At 49.3% G+C, this 18,374-nt stretch overlaps 8 protein-coding genes across 8 annotated transcripts; 5 read left to right on the top strand and 3 right to left on the bottom strand.

The window, feature by feature from the left end:
* Positions 1 to 607: 607 nt before the first annotated feature.
* On the top strand, positions 608 to 1,118 carry CONPUDRAFT_76744 (uncharacterized protein; the record flags this gene model as incomplete). Its single annotated transcript, XM_007775437.1, has 3 exons — positions 608 to 748; positions 819 to 962; positions 984 to 1,118. The coding sequence occupies 3 exons, from the start codon at positions 608 to 610 to the stop codon at positions 1,116 to 1,118; spliced, it is 420 nt and encodes a 139-aa protein (XP_007773627.1).
* Positions 1,119 to 1,653: 535 nt separating this feature from the next.
* CONPUDRAFT_158419 (uncharacterized protein) lies at positions 1,654 to 3,465 on the bottom strand (the record flags this gene model as incomplete). The annotated part of the gene is made up of 14 exons (XM_007775436.1): positions 1,654 to 1,851; positions 1,910 to 1,964; positions 2,014 to 2,248; positions 2,309 to 2,449; positions 2,514 to 2,573; positions 2,627 to 2,684; positions 2,775 to 2,806; positions 2,859 to 2,869; positions 2,921 to 2,949; positions 3,013 to 3,069; positions 3,116 to 3,130; positions 3,190 to 3,209; positions 3,266 to 3,298; positions 3,384 to 3,465. The coding sequence occupies 14 exons, from the start codon at positions 3,463 to 3,465 to the stop codon at positions 1,654 to 1,656; spliced, it is 1,026 nt and encodes a 341-aa protein (XP_007773626.1).
* Positions 3,466 to 4,751: 1,286 nt separating this feature from the next.
* CONPUDRAFT_168942 (HSP20-like chaperone) lies at positions 4,752 to 5,322 on the bottom strand (the record flags this gene model as incomplete). The annotated part of the gene is made up of 3 exons (XM_007775435.1): positions 4,752 to 4,850; positions 4,922 to 5,141; positions 5,210 to 5,322. 3 exons carry the CDS (start codon positions 5,320 to 5,322, stop codon positions 4,752 to 4,754), a joined length of 432 nt encoding a protein of 143 aa, XP_007773625.1.
* A 644-nt stretch (positions 5,323 to 5,966) lies between these two features.
* On the top strand, positions 5,967 to 6,520 carry CONPUDRAFT_158417 (HSP20-like chaperone; the record flags this gene model as incomplete). The annotated part of the gene is made up of 3 exons (XM_007775434.1): positions 5,967 to 6,074; positions 6,143 to 6,358; positions 6,422 to 6,520. The coding sequence occupies 3 exons, from the start codon at positions 5,967 to 5,969 to the stop codon at positions 6,518 to 6,520; spliced, it is 423 nt and encodes a 140-aa protein (XP_007773624.1).
* A 439-nt stretch (positions 6,521 to 6,959) lies between these two features.
* On the bottom strand, positions 6,960 to 7,793 carry CONPUDRAFT_84975 (uncharacterized protein). The gene is made up of 3 exons (XM_007775433.1): positions 7,559 to 7,793; positions 7,446 to 7,500; positions 6,960 to 7,384 (listed from the first exon to the last, which is right to left on the bottom strand). Exons 1-3 carry the CDS (start codon positions 7,699 to 7,701, stop codon positions 7,178 to 7,180), a joined length of 405 nt encoding a protein of 134 aa, XP_007773623.1. The 5' UTR covers positions 7,702 to 7,793; the 3' UTR covers positions 6,960 to 7,177.
* Positions 7,794 to 10,739: 2,946 nt separating this feature from the next.
* On the top strand, positions 10,740 to 12,980 carry CONPUDRAFT_76742 (uncharacterized protein; the record flags this gene model as incomplete). Its single annotated transcript, XM_007775432.1, has 14 exons — positions 10,740 to 10,769; positions 10,939 to 10,950; positions 11,096 to 11,110; positions 11,418 to 11,475; positions 11,523 to 11,660; positions 11,750 to 11,782; positions 11,901 to 11,915; positions 11,949 to 12,009; positions 12,063 to 12,091; positions 12,210 to 12,234; positions 12,294 to 12,361; positions 12,412 to 12,471; positions 12,523 to 12,675; positions 12,727 to 12,980. The coding sequence occupies 14 exons, from the start codon at positions 10,740 to 10,742 to the stop codon at positions 12,978 to 12,980; spliced, it is 951 nt and encodes a 316-aa protein (XP_007773622.1).
* A 1,692-nt stretch (positions 12,981 to 14,672) lies between these two features.
* On the top strand, positions 14,673 to 16,089 carry CONPUDRAFT_168940 (uncharacterized protein; the record flags this gene model as incomplete). The annotated part of the gene is made up of 9 exons (XM_007775431.1): positions 14,673 to 14,712; positions 14,771 to 14,799; positions 14,857 to 14,867; positions 14,923 to 14,958; positions 15,130 to 15,189; positions 15,245 to 15,397; positions 15,456 to 15,705; positions 15,759 to 15,813; positions 15,874 to 16,089. The coding sequence occupies exons 1-9, from the start codon at positions 14,692 to 14,694 to the stop codon at positions 16,087 to 16,089; spliced, it is 831 nt and encodes a 276-aa protein (XP_007773621.1). The 5' UTR covers positions 14,673 to 14,691.
* A 583-nt stretch (positions 16,090 to 16,672) lies between these two features.
* CONPUDRAFT_158414 (uncharacterized protein) lies at positions 16,673 to 18,358 on the top strand (the record flags this gene model as incomplete). Its single annotated transcript, XM_007775430.1, has 2 exons — positions 16,673 to 18,162; positions 18,214 to 18,358. The coding sequence occupies 2 exons, from the start codon at positions 16,673 to 16,675 to the stop codon at positions 18,356 to 18,358; spliced, it is 1,635 nt and encodes a 544-aa protein (XP_007773620.1).
* Between the last annotated feature and the right edge of the window lie 16 nt (positions 18,359 to 18,374).

Here is an 18,374-nt window from a genome sequence, read left to right as displayed (position 1 = left end):
CACGAATGACGATGTCTTAGCAGCCAGGATCCAGGTTATGAGCATATGGCCGGTGAGTGACACGTTGATGCGCCCATGTGTACTTGACGAAGAAGCGAGTAGAAAGTTTAATTGTCGTGATTAAAGACACAAGCGGATGTTTTAACTCTACGCGTTCGTGCTTGTCCAGGAAGCGAGTAAGCTGCTTGGTCCTAATAATATTCCTCGCAACCCTGACTCAGACATTGCTCCGCGTCACTCAGCAACTGTTTGTTTCTCTCTCTCCTGATTTCTGCGATGTAGAAGTGGTGGGATCCAAGGAATTGTGACTGAACGCGTCTCACTGTTTAGACTGCTGGAAGTTACTCTCCCTGACTCGCGCGGTGAAATTGGATCGGCGACTCCTTGACACAAACGGCTACATATCCGCTGACAGATGCCTCAGGCGCCATGAAATGCATGTCAGATCTTGTTCGGCACCCTAAACGCATAACCGCCAGAATCGGACGATATGAAGCGACGTCACGACGCCCTTCAACATATAAAAACCCGCCCAAGTCTCTCTCCGTTCCTCAGTACCCTCGCTCTCTCGAGTCCTACCTCTCCTCCTCTCACTTGACGTTGCATCATGTTCACTCGCATCTCCGTCGTCGTCTTCTCCGCTGTTGTGGCCATCGCCGCCACGACCTCTCTCAAAGTCGCCCGAGACACTCTTCCCAACGGCGAACAGTGCAGGAACGGGACCTCGGTCTGGTGCTGCCCCGGTTATGTGCGTACTGACTTCTCCTGTGCTGATGGCCTTTATTTTCCCAAACGCTGATGCATCGACGGCACAACAGGATGGCGAGATCGAGCAGGTCGAGGTGAATTGCACGAAGCCTGCCACCACTGCAAGCGATGAGCCGTCGTGTAACAGCACGGACAGCAGCACCGAGCTTGTCGCACCTACCGCCGGCTGCTGTATCCTAGTCGATGATGCTGACGTGAGTGTTCGCGTCTTCCAGCATATAAAGGTGCTAATTCAAGCGACTAATAGTACGGCGAAGCCTGGGCTTGCGACAATGGCAGCAGCAACAATACAGCGTTGGACCAGGCCCTCGGAGATGCAGGCTATTGATATGGTCTCCATGTCGTGGTGATCCATGTTTTAGAGGGTGTTGTCGAGCTGGGCATCAACGTCCCAGTATGCTTAAGGATTTGATGTTGCTGAGTCGCGATGCTCACTACCTCGCGTCAGGCATTATCTTCACGTACAACAATGCCTTCACTATGATGTGGTACATTACAACACCAGTGACTAATGGCTTGCCTGAATGCTTGATAACGTGCATATTAGAGGCCGCTATATGTTTGTGAAGCTATCTAGATGGTAAACGTAGGAAACAGGTATGCACGGAGCTCTATAGGCGCCGAGGCGCTCTACTGTCTTGTGAAACGCTAATCTCATGTCTCGTTCTGAAAGGAAGAACGCCTTTATAGCAGATCTAGGTATGCGCTACATACACCCTTCACAATGGCGCTCGCGCTAGGTTAATATAATACATTACAATAATATGTCGTAGACTTAACTAAAGCCTAATTTAATGTATCACTATAGTTCTACGAACACATGCACTATACTCGTTGAAAGACTAGCGAGCTAGAGTTAACCGCAGTGGATTTTGAGGCCGATAGTTATGCGATCTCTTCATCACCGCTGCTGGTTGCCAGGTGAGGACGACGAAGAAATCTCAGCTGATTGTTATCGGCCGTTTCGGTTGCAACCTGGTCCTCATATGCCTCTCTGCGCAAGTCAAGAACCATCCAAGGTCCTACGAGACCGTAGAACAGGTACCTGAGAGTCGCAAACGTTGTCCAGTACAGACCTTTAGACTGAAAATCCGCAGTTAAGCCGCCAGCGATTGCTCTGTAAATGCACCCAGCCACTCACCATCTCGATCCCGGGTATTTGCTCAAGCGTAGTAATGAGAAGAATGAAGAACGCACTAGACAATGTCATTGATCGAGAAGAAACGAAGAACGAGACGCGCTTACAGGAAGAAGTATACCAGGTTATCCCTCACAAGCTTGAAAACCAAGTTGCTCGCGAAGAACTTCGAAGAGCCACGGGTCCTGGTGCCTTGAACGAGGTAATAGATGGCGAACGCACAGAGTAAAAGTTCGTATGCGGCAAGCATTCCGTTATTCAACGGGATCAACCACGGACCCCATGACGACGGAAGTTCGCCTCGAACGAAACAGTCTTTGACAGGGCCCTCATCGATGAGTACTGAAAAAAAAATAAAGGTTAGGGCGTATGAAAAAAGACAAGCCGCGATGGGACGTTTACCTGTTGGCCCTGCGTATGCCACGAAGTACATGACAACCATGGCAACGGCGACGATTTGTGTAGCAACGAAGGTTACAAGCAGAACGACGTAGACTTCGCGCTGCATGCCTAGGAGGATCCACACTCGAACAGACATCATCCCTATCGATGGGCATTCGCTTTCTCTGAGTCCGAATGGTGACGAATATTTGTAAACGCGACATACCTTGCAGAAGAAACGTCAGGGAGAAGAGGGTGATTTCTTCGACGATAAATAACCGGTAGCCTACCATGCAAGTGAGAATTCAGTGAGGTGCGTGGATTGACCGATGAACGTACACCTGATGCATTCGCACGATTCCGTATCGCTCAGCATGTTGCAGATAATTACGGCTCCCTGAACAATTCCTGAGCCCACTTACCCCTGAGAACAGAGTAAGCCATAGCATCAATACTCATAATCATCCGAGAGCTTAGCGATACTCACATATGATGATGACGTCACGCCAATATTAAGGACTGGTAAATGAAAGTCACCGGACTGGCTTGACTGAAAAACAGAAAGACGCACGAGTGTGTATTCTATGAAGAATTATGAGCCAGTCAAGTAAGAGCGCATGTCATCCCACTTACATTGACCACAGTAAACCGCCGTACCGCAGCTAAGGAAAGGTACTCCATGAGACTTCTCGCTCACCAACGACGTCAAGAACAAAGGAGCTAACTGCAGCGTAAAAGACCGCCTTGATGAGCCACTTTCGCGTCGTCGACGATCGCCGCTTCTAGACAGAGTGAGCGTGTCAAAAGGTATAATCAACTTGAGCGTACCCATACGAGCTCGACCTGCACATCATGCCGTCAGCGAGGCCTTTCTTCGCCGTAAGAATTCTTCAAGTACGGACCTCGGAACCGATGCTAAGCACTAAACCAAATAACGTTAACTGTGGGCCTGACACAAAATAAGGGTCCCGTGCTTACCTTGATCATAGACAACCACTGCTAACCCAGCCACTGAATCAAGCAAAGGGAAGAACCTTTCGGTAAGCCGACATTGTGTGCTGTGGGCCGTAAGGGGATGAGGCTACAAGAGACGCACCCATGGAATACGTCGTAGTGAAGATATAGGACGTGATCTCCGCAGGTGTCGGCTCCTGATCGGTGGATGGTAATTGAGACATGCCGGGCCAACGTAAAGCCGGATAATGACTGTCAAGAGAAACGACAGAGATGATTGGAATCGACAGAGAAGAAGAACAAGAAGGTATCGAAGCTTGAGGAAAAAAACACATCACAGGGGCCAGCCTAATATACCTTCCATATCGTCATCAGGAGCTCTCCTGCACTGACGTCCGTCGTAAGGGAAGATACCAGCTGATTGCTGAAAAAGTTAACTTGGCCATTGCTTGGCCATTCCGATCCACATCCCTTCTATTTGACGAGAGTGACTTCATGTATCCGGCCCTACCCGGCCATTAATCTCCTTCCCGGCGGGTCTACGTCCCTGTGGTTAATTTCCAATTTAGAATAGGAGGCGGTAGCCCCACCTTCAGCTTCAGCTTCAGCATTTGCAATGGAAGACCAGAACAACGTTCCTCGCTGAGGGTTAGGGTTATGCAGGACCCCTGGTTATGCGTTAGTGCTAGGCTGTTATAGGGCTAGTGCGGCTTCAGTGGCAAGCCGTCGTGGAGGCATTGTCTTATATTTCGAGACTTTTCCAGCTGAACGCCTTGGCTACTCTCGGAGGCGAGAATGTGTTGGTCAGCGCGGATCCTCAAATACGGAAGGCAAATGGGGATCTCAACTTACTTCCAACTTACATCGCGAGTAACTCTTGAATTCAGCACACGCCTGGCAGACATTTTGCTCGCGAATCCAGGCTTTACCGGAACCCCCGATCGATCCGAGACGACCCACATAGAATGCGTTGATCGTGATCGCTGATCGTGTTCCGCGCCGGAGTGTTGTTAGGGCCAGGTGTAAGGCAAGTGGAGGCGGAAGAGGGCGGAAGAGGGCGCAAGGCACGAGAAAGGCCGCCAAAGCCCCAGCCGTATTTCGTCTTTGAGCTAACCCTAAGTATGGCACAACAGAACCACCAAGCAAAAAGTATACATTGTCCTTGCGTTGTCCTAGACGATAGAGGGGTAGCAACTTGGTTATATGTTGCGAAAGGTTTGATGGTTCTATGGTTCAGCATGATGGTACAAGAACGACAGCAGACAGTAAAAATGTCATCTCGATGAAATCACGGCGCTTCGTTGCCCTGGACCCTAGCCAAACCTCAGCATGGACGGCAAAGGATTCCCCAATCAACGTTGGAACAGGCTTGCTCGATAAAGCGGCTCAGATAAATCCCAAGAACAAAAGATACGCTTCAGAAATACCATTCTCACAGCTCTTTTTGATACTGTACTTTGAAGACCTGAAATGCAGTTACGGATGCGTTAGAGCCCTCTGAGTGGGTCGATCAAACCACCATGATACGCTTTGGCGTTTGCTCGGCGGCCGTCTTTGGAAAGCAGACGCTCAACATGCCGTTCTCCATGTCCGCCTTGACTTCTTCGGCCTACGATGTGTAATGTTTCGTCAGCACCTTCTGTCCCTGTCATAATCGAATGGGTGTAACTTCGTGCGTACCTTAACCCCTTTGGGGAGACTCAAAACCCTCTCGAATGTGCCGTATGATCGCTCGCGCACCGCGTACCCCTTCTCCTCATGGTCGCTCTCCATCTTAGTCTCTCCAGAGATCTTGAGCCGGGTGCCGTGCGGCTCGATGTTGACGTCCTCTTTCTTCAACCCGGGAAGCTCAAACGATGCCGTGACAGTGTTCTTCTCGCTATCCTCAAGGACGTCGACCCTGGAGTAGAGGAAGTTAGCGAGTTGGCGAGCGAGAAATGACGGGAAGCGTATTTGGGGCGGAAGGACTGGCCTTTCAGATGTTCCCGACTAGCTGGACCGCCAAAGCGTGCGGCGAGCGCGTTGTCAAAGAGGCGGTCGAGCTCAGAGAAGGGGTCATAGATGCCGTAAATAACAGACATGGGATCTAACCGTTGAGTACAGTAGGGTGCGATATGGGTATGTTGAGAGATGTCTCGCTGCTCGACGAAAGTGAGTTCGGTGTGCAGGCCTCCTAAAGCCAGCTCTTGGGCTTATTTCCTCCGCTCGAGAAAGACATACGTCAAAGCTTTCGTCAGGGCACGTTCCACGTCATCGTATATCAACTCATCTGATCCGAAGCAATGAACAGGGGAGGTGCTGAGACCATCTTTGAGTTCTACGCCGGTGTCTTGTGACGGCGCACACTTGAAGCAGGGTTCATGAAGCGGCGCGGGACAAGCCTGGAAAGGCCTCGAACGCCTACGCCCCTTGAACGGGCTTTCCTCTTTGAGCTGGAGACAAACACAGCACAACATAAATCCTCCCTCTTCCGAACCTTTGTCCGAGCCCGCACTTCCGCTACCGTATCGTTGGGGACATTTTTACGTAGTACTACCGTTGATCCATCAGCTCGCGAAACATCATTAGGAATACTCATGACGCACACCATCATTAGACATCGAGACGGATATATTGAAGACGCCATGCGCAGGCCTCAGCTAGGCTAAAGAACAATCGGTAACTCACATAGCTACTATACCTCCTGCTCTCGTCACCAAACCTCATCTACTAATCTCCAATCAACATGTCTCTCATCCGTGGCGTCTACGACCCCTTCGCTGATTTCAATCGCTTCTTTGACGACGCCTTCCTCTCCCGTTTCTCGGGCGGAGACGCGAACGCAAATCGCGAAGTCTCCGCTCGATAGCGCTTCCGCCCTAAGTAAGCTCCTCAATCTCTTTATTTGACAGTCATTGTAAGGTAGACATTCACGAGGATGCAAACAACACCGCCACCGAGACCTTCGAGTTGCCCGGACTTAAGAAGGACGACGTGAGCATCCAGCTGCACAACAACCGTCTCACCGTTTCCGGCGAAACAAACGTCTCCTCTGAGCGCGAGGAGAACGGGTTCGCGGTCCGCGAGCGCTCGTTTGGCCAGTTCGAACGTACGCTCAGGCTTTCAGAGGGAGTCAATGTATGCAGTCAGTCTTCTTGTGCAATATCGGGGACCGTGTCTGACCTGACGGCGCGCATGCAGGAGGCGGGTATCAAGACTAATATACAAGATGGTCTCCTCACCGTCTCGTATCCGAGTTTGCCAGCCGGGCAGGCGCCGAAGCCCATGATCGTCTTGTGAGATGACCATTACGCTGCCTCCACATCTGCATAGAAAGGTCACTTTACCAATACGATATGACAGTACTCCTGGACCCATCTGTTATACCATTCATCTGTACGAAATATTAATAACATCCGTTGACCTATATTCATACATAATGCATGATGGCTGAGGCGTTATAATTAAGGCAACGCGAATGTCATTTCCCAATTTAAACCAAAAGGACTGGATGTACATCAAAGAAATAAAATCTTGAGACGTGGAAGCACGCCGAAGCGTGAACACTGAAGGTTCGGACGAGGCGTGATAGGACGACGGTGTATTTCGGAGGCGAGGAAGAGTGAATATGAGAGAGCCAAGTACAGGAGAGTAAGAAGCTATCGAGACGAAGGCGAGGGAGCAGTGGTCTAAATACGAAAAGAGAGAGAGTATGCCATAGGCGCAGTATCGAGAAAGGAGCGTAGCAAACTTATGAGATATGTTTAGAATGCGTCCATAGAAGCAGAAGGAAGCAAATCCAATGTCATATTGGGTATAGGAGGATTGTCGAAGCCTGATCGTGGAGCGGGCTCGAAAGGTATGTGTCGGCGTGTCGTAAATCCGAGGAGCGGGCTTACAAGACGCTAGCGATTATGATACTACTAAGTAACACGCTAATCGCATAGTGAGAGTACTTCATGCTGATTGACTTGAAGTCACATCGCAATTGGTGTGACCCCCCAGTCGCTGATGTGGAAGTAGCAGCAGCTTAACGTTATTTGAACTAGCCTCAGCGTGCTTTCTGTACGCTTCTTTGCGTAAATCAAGCATCATCCACGGCCCTACAATACCGTAGAACACGTATCTGAGTGCCGTGTACGTGGTCCAGTACAGGTCCTTAGACTAAATTTGTTTTCGTGAGCAGCTGCCGATTCTGTAAGAATGAATGGATGAAGATAATCACCGATTGTATCCATGTGATCTCTTCTAATGCAGTGATGAGAAGAATAAAGAACGCCCTACAAGAGTCGCCATGAGATGTGGAGCAACCTGTCAAGAGAGGAGATGTTTGCTTACAGAATGAAGTACAGAAAGTTGTCTCGAATAAGAGTGGAGACCAGGCTATTGGTGAGCACTCCGCCAGGACGATGGTTCCGAGATACTTTGATGAGGTAATGAACCGCAAACAGGCAAAGTATGAGCTCAAACGCTGCGAGCATTCCGTTTGACCAGGGTATAAGCCACGTGCTCCAAGGCGGGAGAGTACCCCGTGCCCAGCAGTCTTTTGCAACGTGCTCGTCGACGCGATCTGAGAACACCAATATTAATATGCGTGTCATGCAATGACCGTCAAACAACCATGTACCTGATATTCCGCCGTATGCAGTTAAGAACAGGACAGCGTTGGCAAGAGCGATACTTTGGGAAACAACAAAGGTTGTGAGCAGAAAGACGAATATTCTGCGTTGCATGCCTAGCAGCACCCATACTCGGACTGCCATCATTCCTATGTATGTATGATCAGTTACTAGGTACTCAGCGCTGCGATCATCGAATGCAACGCACCTTGTAGAAGAAATGTCAGGATGTAGATACCGACCTCTTCTGCGATGTATAGTTGATAGCCTGGTAGAACAATCCATATGTCAGACATGGTGTACATAATCCAGCTTATGAGCTTACATCTGGAATATTGGTACAGGTCAGTATCAGTCATATGCTACAAAACACTGAACTGGCTTTCCACCAACGTACCCCTGGCAATGGAGAAAATCATAAGATCGATACGTTTGGCGTCACTCTTATCGACTCCACTCACATACGATGATAAAGGTACACCCATATTGAGGCCTTGTTGGCGCCAATCACGTCTCTGTTAGCGGATAAGAATAGTACCACGTACAGAAGTCTGATCTACGATGATTGACAAACACATGAGTACACTGGGTCAAAAAGCCATGGTATGCATTATCCGACTTACATTGCCCACAGCAAACCAACGTAGCGCAGCTTGAGATGAAAGACACGTCTTAAACGTGCTCAAGGCCGAATGTTAGTGTCTAGGAACTGATCATAGCATACACAAATGTCTTGATGTAGTACTTTCGACTCGAAGTCGAAGTTCGCCTCGTCTACTCAAGATGAGACGACCGCGAGTATAGCGCTGGCTACTAGATCGTACCCATACAAGCTCTACCTGCACAATGGCAAGGAATTAATAACATCTATGTTTACCAAAGATATTGACACATACCTCGACACCAATGCTTATTACTAACATAGGCAGGTTTCAGCATAGAAGCGAGACGCGTAAGTCAAGTTTCTAACGCTTACTTGTGTCGAAAATGATCACACTCAGGCCAGCCACTGGATCAAAAGTGAGAACCCTCTGGACTGTGAAAGACCAGAATACGCACTCATAGCATATGTCGCGGTCAAGATGTAATATGTTTCCTGCGCCGGAGTTGACTCTTGATCACTGGACGTTAGCGTCGACATGGCAGGCCGATTTACACCCGTGGTATGAGCTGGAAAAGGTTGATACACCCAACAGAAGAAGGAGCAAGAACCTGTCGGCGACTTGACTCAGAGTTCTTCATGAGAGCTTCTTAAATACCTATTTGCCATCATCGGGGTATTCAATACGGAAGCCCTTCTTCTATACTTGCCGTGCGACGGACTGACATAGCACCTTTCCTTTTTGGGCTGTTGGTGGTTGAACTTGCTGGAGACGCGCTCTGATATCACCGCCCATCCGTACCAGTATTGGATATATGGTTTCATGTGAACAGCGAGTCGGCCGGTGAGAGAGGCCATGTCCATACCGATGCCAATATTGGATATCAAGTAGTGGCACGAGGATATCGCACCAGCACACAGTTAGATGATTAAGGTGCGACTGTGGGGAAAAAAGGCACGCGGGCTGTTGTAGAATAAGCATCAGCCTTAGGGACAGGGGATAACTGCTAAGGTTGGAGCATACACGATAGGCATACACGATAGATCCCTTGGCGCTGATTCGATAAGTTGACCGGCGGCGATCATAATGAGACCCCTCAAGGTAAAGATAACGCCTACCCCGGCACTACATTCACCTTCAAAGATTATAAAAAGATATCAATACGTACCTGACTCTGATTATCCGGAGCTGATTGTGATGCTTGCAACCGGAATGCACTGGATACGAGCTATTGCAACGTTCGTGTGACCGCCCCGAATACCATTTGAGGTGTCTTCATTCCAAGATTTCGTAGCCTCTCAAGCTCTGAACACCGGCTCCCAACTGCAAACATGGACCTTAGTAACCAGAAAGCTCAGTATCTCGTCGTGGTTGAAAGGTTTAAACCGGCTAGGCAAGTCACAACAACCTTGAAAGACATTCCAAAGGACCATATCCAACGTACGAGCAGCTGAGTACGTACCTCTAGTTGTTATTTCTCTCAAAAGCATGAATGCCTAGGGAAGAATTGTGAGAAAATAGCGTAGATTATTGACGATTTGAGAAAGCGGGCTGAAGAAGAGTAACGCAAGAGCGTGCTCCAATCTAGATGTCGCATTCACAGCAAGGAATCGTTTTTGAAGGTGCTACAAAGTAAACTTGAGAGGGAATTGACGTCGTTTGTCTTGCCATACAATCCCGGGCCGATGACAAGGGTGCTGGTGTTGATGTCGGTCGTCAGTGATAGCGCATACGGCTACATTTCGATGAGAAGAGAGACAGAAGGTGATAAGAGCAGCATACGCACTGTACGCCTGCATCAAAGTGCCACCTGCATGATGGATCCTCACTCCTATCCCTGGGCATTACACACCCACAACACTCCAAGAATCTTTCGTATGCGTCGGCCAGCAGGTGAACGTTAACTCGGAGCACTAGGGAGCTCGCTGTACATGAAAAGGTGAGATTGAGGCAAGGATGGTCGCAGTCCTCAGCTCTAGGTCCTTGTGGCAATGGAAGTTTCATTGCCGTCTGTAGTTCCAGCGAGCAAACATATCCCTATGTCTGAGTCGCATTTTGTGATCCCAGAAGACAATGCGGAGGCAACACGTCGGTGAAAGAAGGCGAATTAGCCCCTAAGTGGACTGCATCCGTGTAGCATCGTCGGGGATTGTTTCGGAGTACAAAAGCATGTTTGCTTTCTCCGTTGCGGTTCCGTCATCATGGATTTATCCTCCTACTCAAGACATGTCAAAACGTTTCTTCAGATTTTGCCTAATTGTATGTTTTCCAATGTGAATGTTCCATATAGGAGATTCCATGACTATTGCTTGCGTTCTTCCTTGTCTCGTGAGTGCGCAAGATAAGGCTGGAAATGCTTGAGCGTCTTTCAGGCTTGTTTCAGCTAAGGGCAAACACGGAACAGTGCATGCATTCATCTGCCGAGCTCGCACCTCCTATTGCTTTGTCTTAACAGGCAATTCGGGATCGGCTACACTACAAATGGCCCCTCGTATAGTCCCTCAAAATGGTAAGTTCTGTCGGTGCATAGTTGCCCCGCGGGGTGCGGTTATGACCTGAACGTTGAGTTTGTGCATTTCTACATCGACTAATCCGCCCGAGTTAACACAAACGATGATTCAGTCTAGCCATGCGCTCTATACGATGCACGACAGGCTGCACACCTTAAGGTAAGCACACATCTGCTTCGGCTCAACGGCGGAAGAAGTATGAGCTTATGCAACAAGCTCAGCTACTGACTCTAATCTCAGTACTTAGCGACTCCGTCAAGGTCAACCTTTTCTCCCAGCACGCTCCTTCCCGGAGCACTCCTCGCTCATCCTATCGCCGCGCTTTCCAAGGCATTGTGATTTGCATATTCCCTTGCATCTCGGAGGAGAAAATCGACTTGGGTATAGTCTGAAACATGAAACAGACGCGTAATTTGAGTTAAGGTTTGCTGTATTCTCATTACTGGACTAGGAGCCGTGTCATCAGCCTACACTGGGTAGCAGCGTCATGATCTCATCTGTGAGGTATGTTGACAACTATCTAAGTAAGCTAGTTACTCTCGGAAAGCGCAGCTCATGTCCACCACTATAGGCTGTGCAAAACTATCCGGGGATTTGACACCTACGGCCATGATATTAAGCGACCGAGACACAGGCGAATTCAGCGTCCCTTCTCGCCCCCCACGTTTCAAGCTATATGTCCTCAAGTGTATCGCAGCAGGAATCGGCGGTATGGGCGCAGCTAACCACAGACTATACGATGAGTTAGTTTTATATTCTGCTCCCTTTAATAACGACTCTAATGCTATCTATCTAAAGCTGCGATGACAACCTTGATGGTGTATCACTACTGTGAGTACAGAGCTTCCGTCCCTCCATCTTGTCTGAAACAAATCGTAGTGCTCAGTGTGGATGTTGAAGTAGGCGTGCTTTGCTCCACCACATATCAAGAGACTGACCAAACTCATAGGTCGAACTCATATGGGTAAGTGGATCCTCGTAATTGATCATTCTTTAGCTGGATCGAAGACGGCAGACCAAGAAGCACTCCAAAATGACGGCGGTGTACACAGTGGTTAGTGTGTGCAAATTACCGCCTCCGTATATGACAAACTACTGAGCCATGGTCTAGCTGCGATATCTTGGCATTTTATGGGCCATGTAAGTGCTGTGGTTATTCGAAGTGATATGTATGCTCATGTCCTTCAGCTCGATTTTGGGTTGGTTGTCTTCCGTCAAGTCTTAAGATGATCTCTGACTTGCTTTGTGAAGTGTATAGCCTGGAGGTGCCTCTCTCAACCAGAGTAAGCGGATTTAACACGTATCAACACGTATCAGGGTGCACTTACTGACATGTCCGTAGGCGTACGTTGTACCTGCCATTAGATCCTCAGAAGTCTGATACAACGATGCCTACGTGTCCATTCAGATGTAAGCGAGCTCCTTTTCTACACGCAACACTGCTTACGCTGATGACATAGGTTTATGGCTATGCGTTATCGTAGAAGTCTGCGAGACTGTTATTGTATTTCTCCTGCAGGGTAAGGCACACGTTGTTAAACAATGTCCAAGCACTGACTCCAGATTTCCAGGAATGATCGCTCTGCGGGTGCACCTGCTTCTTTTAGGTGTCCTCAGCAAAGGCACTTTTCCCTTAGTGCTCTTCGCGACAGGCTTCACTATCTCTCAATTTTTCAACATAATCGGAACTATGCTGTATATTGCTTCTAGCGTAGGTCACACAGGTAGGCCAGGATCGAAGTGTGATCAAAACGTTAATACAACGAATCAAACAGCTGATAACGACATCCTTGGCATCGAATACTGCGGAGATGCTTTCAATGCAGACGGACTCGGCGAGTTGACGGGGACAATATTCTTCCCTCTCGCTAACTACTCTATGATCGCATTCGAAGTGATCCTGGGCCTATCTGCCATGTACTACGTTGCGAGTCAGATACGTGAAGGTAATTGGCGCGACCGCAAGAACTTACAAGGCACCGTGGTCTCGGTTCTCGTTCGAGACAATCTCTTTTACTTCCTCGCGTAACATATCTCTTTAATCTCCACCTACACGTCCACGTTTCTGATTATATTCTGTGACCAGCAACTTCCTCTTGTTGGTCATCCTCGTTCTCCAGCAAGTACCTGCGGTAGAGGCGGTAAGTTCGAGCTGCTTTCTGCAAAAAATGGTACGATCAGATAAATCGGAATTTTAGTCAACAGTTTGGAACAATACCAGTATCTCCTTGCAATATTTGGTCTATACCATGCTCGGGCCGTGGATCATGCTCAACCTACGAGGAAGGCATCCTTCAGGTTCCCGTCGAGGGTATACTACGCATAACCGACTGACGGCTCTGCATTTCACAAATGCAACACTCGAGCACGCGGAGACATATGAGACCAATATCACAGATGTACCTTAAAATCTTTAATGCCACGTAAGCCCACCACTTAGATTTCGAATGTAGCATCATCAGTTTCTACAGCTGTCAGCGTGCAATTATAACGCTAAGGCGACCGTCGCGATTTGATTCGGAGTCTCAATCGTTTACCTTCCCTCCTGCTTTCTACCCAGGACCCTTGCCCGGTACGGTGCATTTCGGACTCGCATACCTGGAACACCGTGTGTACCGTTGCACAATGACGGCGCCAACAACCGTATTTTGTTGTCCACCGCAATGGCACTGGTACGGCGAATCACGGTGTTCAAGGGAACAAGCCGTAGAGGACGGTAGTGCGGCCGACATATTATGAGCACGTTGGTGACCACTTCTGACTCGGGTGCCTGAACCTTCTGAGTAATCTCATTGCAGAGAAGTGCTCATGGGCCGCGGATATACTTACGTTGCGGTCGGCCATGGGTCGGTCTTGCCAGTCATCTGCTCCTTCTTGAGTAAGTTTCATTGTAAGTGCAGGTATCCTTGAAGCCTGATGACGTGGGGTGCCTCACCATCAGCATCTACGCTCATTTTGTTTTAACCTCAGTCGCCCCTCACTTGATGTTTGTCCTACAGAACCCTCGGTACATTTACTTACCAAGCTGGCGGGGTGGATTTGCGCCTTTCTGTCGGGATCTGCGCGGTCAAATGAGGGATAGCTTGAAACACTTCGGACAGAGAGAACCCGTTCGACTTTCCCTTCATCCACCGCGGACTTTGAGATCTTATCAAAGTCTATTGAGACGAAGGTGGCTCTTAGAAAGCTGAGAGCGCTGAGATCTCCCCACGTGAATGGTAAAGTCTATCCCTCGCTGACACTACTCACGCAGGGTCGCGTGTACCCAGCGTGTGCTGTCTGCTCCGATGTACCGGAAGCCAGCAGGAGGGACCTGCATAAAATGGCACTTATGCAAAGCAGCTCGTCGCATCGCCTTTGTCACTCTTGCGAGACACACTGTATGTCATCGGTAGTCTCCCAAGAGGAATCAGCTATAGCGGCGCAGCGCTCCACCGGCTACACAATGGGTTAGTGCTGCCCCAAATGTCTAGATCGCTGTTGAATGTTTTCAACTTTCAGCTGCTATGACGGTCGCGATGTTATACCAATATCGTAAGCATTTTGATCGCCATGTCAGCATGCTTACATCGAATGCTATGCAGTGCTCGACTTTCCGCATGAGGTGACCATCGTTTATTGTGAACGGCTGTATAATGACTGACTAATAGTTTAGGTCGAGTTCATATGGGCACGTGCCCATAAAATCGATTGTCTGCCACTAGCTGACACAATGCAAATAGACAAAGAGATACTCTTTCATGACAGTTGTATACGGTCTGGTCGGTGTATTACTACCCCGTTTTCTGGTTTATGCTAACGTGCCTACGTATGCATTAGCTACGCTACCTTGGGATTCTTTGGGCAGCGTAAGTATGCCTTTATCTATAAGGCGACACGCGGAAACGCTGATCAAAATGCTCCAGGACCATTATAGGTGAGCCAGAACCAGGTAATGCATCGAGTCTCTGATGCAGTCTTGGACCCAAAAGTTTACAGCCTAGAGATACCACTTGGCAGTCGCGTGAGTGCAAGCCTTTGCTTAATGCTCTCGCACTGATCCATCCACCATAAACAGACGTATGTGGTATTTGCTTTGCGTCTGCACAAACACCATTGATATTCATGCGTATCTATTCCACAGATGTAAGTGGGGCTTTCTCCATTTCGTGTTGCTTTGGTTGAAGTCGCGTGCGTAGGCTTGTGGCTATGCACTGTTCTCGAAGTATGCGAATGCCTAGTTGTGTTTTCGCTCCAAGGTACCTCTTGCTTACCATTGACCTGATTTAATGACTAAAAACCTTTATCTGACAGGAATGATTGCGCTTCGAGTGTATTTGTTTTTTACAGGCATCTGGAGGAAACGTGGTGTCACGTTGGCAGTGTTTGGGAGCGGTTTCCTTGTTCCACAAACCCTGAACATACTCGCAAGCATGATGTACGTGGCCGCCAGTGCGGGACAGACCGGTATGTCATTTGATCCTAGTATAAGTGGTATCAGCTCACATGTGGCTAAATGCCCCAGAGGATAACGTCATCCTCGGGGTTGAATATTGTGGGGACGCGTTCACTCTAGATGCTCTCTGGAAGACGACCGCTACGGTCATGTTCCCTCTGGCCAATTTCTCCCTGATTGCATTTGAGTTGGGCATGTGTGTTTCTGCCATGTACTACGCCTGGACGCGCCTTCGCAGTGTACTCGGTCCGGGTCGCCAAAGGCTTCGGAGTTCCATCGTTTCAGTCCTCGTACGCGACAATCTGTTTTACTTCTTGGCGTAAGGGTCATTCCCACTTGGTCATATCTTGGCTCACATGGTCGCCTTCGTAGAAACGTCCTGTTATTGTTCATTCTTGTTCTCCAGCAAGTGCCCTCGATTCAGGCGGTAAGGATTATGCTACACTATGGATAAATGGCACCCCAATGATAATAATTACATTTACAGTCGATTATCTGGAACAACACCAGCGTCGTTTTGCAGTACCTGGTGTACGCCATGCTGGGACCATGGATCATACTCAATTTGCGAAAGACGCAGGAGGAATTGACCAAGTCCGAGACAACATCCATCCACGATTGGCAGATGACCACTGTGGACGCCATAAGTGCTTCATTTTGGCCCGAGCCGATAGGCACAATTGCGAATTCTGGTGTACCATAATGCTGTTTCCATTCTTGTTCTTACTTATCATCGGGTTGCGCTCAGAACAAAAGTCGATGACCTAGAGTAGCCAAAGGGGCCCGTGGTGATTGGTAGAATACATCTTTGTTATTGAGCTGCTGAAGCGTCTATCTGTCATAAAGCCACACCATGGGAGCGGGATTGAATGAGGGGAGCCTAAGCGCCCACGGCTCTTGTCGGCATCGTCGGCTGAGGGCGATAGAGCTCATGGTGACCGTCTCACACAACAACGGCGACGCTCGTGTCAATGAGCTTACCATCCTACCTTTGTTCTTCTTCCACGCGCCCTTGTACCCGGTAGCAAAGTTACGGCACTAGCTGCCTCAAGGAACGTATATAAGGATTGTGGGTGATTATGGGTCCATGCTTTATCTCACTCAACACCAACCCTACGTCGTCGCTGTTCAGCATTATCTACTGGGTCCAAAATTTGTGATTATGGCCTCGGTGAGTCGCATTTTGATAGCCGTACAACAAAGTTCGTCGCATATGTCGCTGAACTTACTACTAGTATGCATCTAACAGCAACACGCACGTAGGCATCCGCCGACAAGCCCCTATCATGCAACTACCTTCCGATATCCTCCTCGCCATCTTCGACAACTTGTATCAGTGGACGTTGGATGTGATGAGGGAAGAAGATTATTACAATGAACCGGAGGGGAGATCCATGCCGAACAAGTATCCGATTCCTCACGCGGCATACCTCTCATTTCCCTACTGGACTGCAGCGACTTGCACCCACTGGCTGACTGTGATGCACGCACAGCCAAAGTACTGGGAGCGCATCTTCCTCCCACTTGTTAACATACCAGGGTCCAAGATCAGACAGTACCTCGCATTTTGTGCTGTGCACGCGTCCATGGAGGCTGATACGCACGAGCTATACATCGTCAATCCGGCAGGCGCTGCACCAGAGACGCCCGAGGAAGAAGATTCATGCATCCAGGAGCTGATGCAAGTTCTTGCACCGTATATCCACCAGAACCTGTTTGAGGTGTTGTACATCGAGACCAGGTTTCGAACCTCTATCATTGTCGCCAGCCAGTACCTGAACGACGCGTTTATCGCCAAGCTGCACACTCTCGTTCTCAAGTCGGAGATTGCCAACACTGTCGACACCCTCCGCGTCAACGAGTTGGTGACCCACGACCTCGAGCGCCTGGCGCTCGACGCGAAGAGTTTCATAGACCTGACCCTGAAAGGCGTCATTCCCCTGTGCTGCCATACAAACGAGGGCAAGCATCTCTGCATTACACGCTATCGAGCTCCGTCGGGTATCCCTCGCATCCCTCTAGACGCCTTCATGGACTGCCTAGGCATCATGACCCAGAAGATCGAAGAGAAGTGCCGACGCCTCGATCCGTCGTGCACGATATCGATCCAAGATGTAGCGCATGACGGCAGGGCGCAGCTTGCCTCCTCTCAGCCTCAGGCAGGACCGTCGTCGGCGCTAGCAATATGGACAGATCCTAGCTTTCGTACGCAATACGCGCAGCGCATCCGAAACGCCGAATGCCTAGTCTTCGAAGACGTTGACAGTGACTTTCTCAACTCCTTCTTCGCTGGAAGGTATCTCCATCCTGACGACATCCCGGACTACAACGACCAGAGCATAGAGCCGCTCTACCTTCGCTGGTGCACCTTCACGACGTCAGTGAAGATGTTCGAGCCCGTCCTTCACCTTGAAGGAATACGGGAGGAGCGTCAGCTCCGTCTTGCGCTCATGCAGTGGGAGGGCTGCGAGCTCATTGTCAGGGACTGTCCAGCGTTCAATGACAACATACTTGGGGCGATGATGCCGTCTATAGGGCGTAACCGACAGTATATGCGTCCAGAGCTCTGTTGGAATCTGCGGTCGCTCACGATCAAGGGTTGCATGTTCTCCGTGGAGGTGCTGGTTCATTTTCTGTTCATGAAGAAGGCATCCGAGTCGCAGATTAACTTCCTCGTGGCCAAGAGGGCTCCAAGTTTAACCTCTGCAGCAGAAGCGTGGCTCCAAGACAAAGGTAACATTGCGCGGTACTCGTGGAACGAGCAGATCACATACGAGTAAGTTCGAACATTCTTAGAGTTGATCTTTAGTCGCTGACGTAGGTGCAGGAGTCTAGGGCAAGATGACGAAGAGGAAGGAGACGCCATGGATGACGGCGATATGGACGTGGACTTGCATGAGGACTCGGATGACGAGATGGATGAGGCAACGCGCATATGCGAGCGGTACATGGGTCTGAGGATCGCGGACTGAGGCACACCTGCTGTTA

Source organism: Coniophora puteana (assembly GCF_000271625.1).
Source record: "Coniophora puteana RWD-64-598 SS2 unplaced genomic scaffold CONPUscaffold_14, whole genome shotgun sequence".
Lineage (NCBI taxonomy): Eukaryota > Fungi > Basidiomycota > Agaricomycetes > Boletales > Coniophoraceae > Coniophora > Coniophora puteana.
The sequence above is the reverse complement of the archived record's forward strand: the minus strand, read 5'-3'. Positions and strand labels throughout refer to the sequence as shown.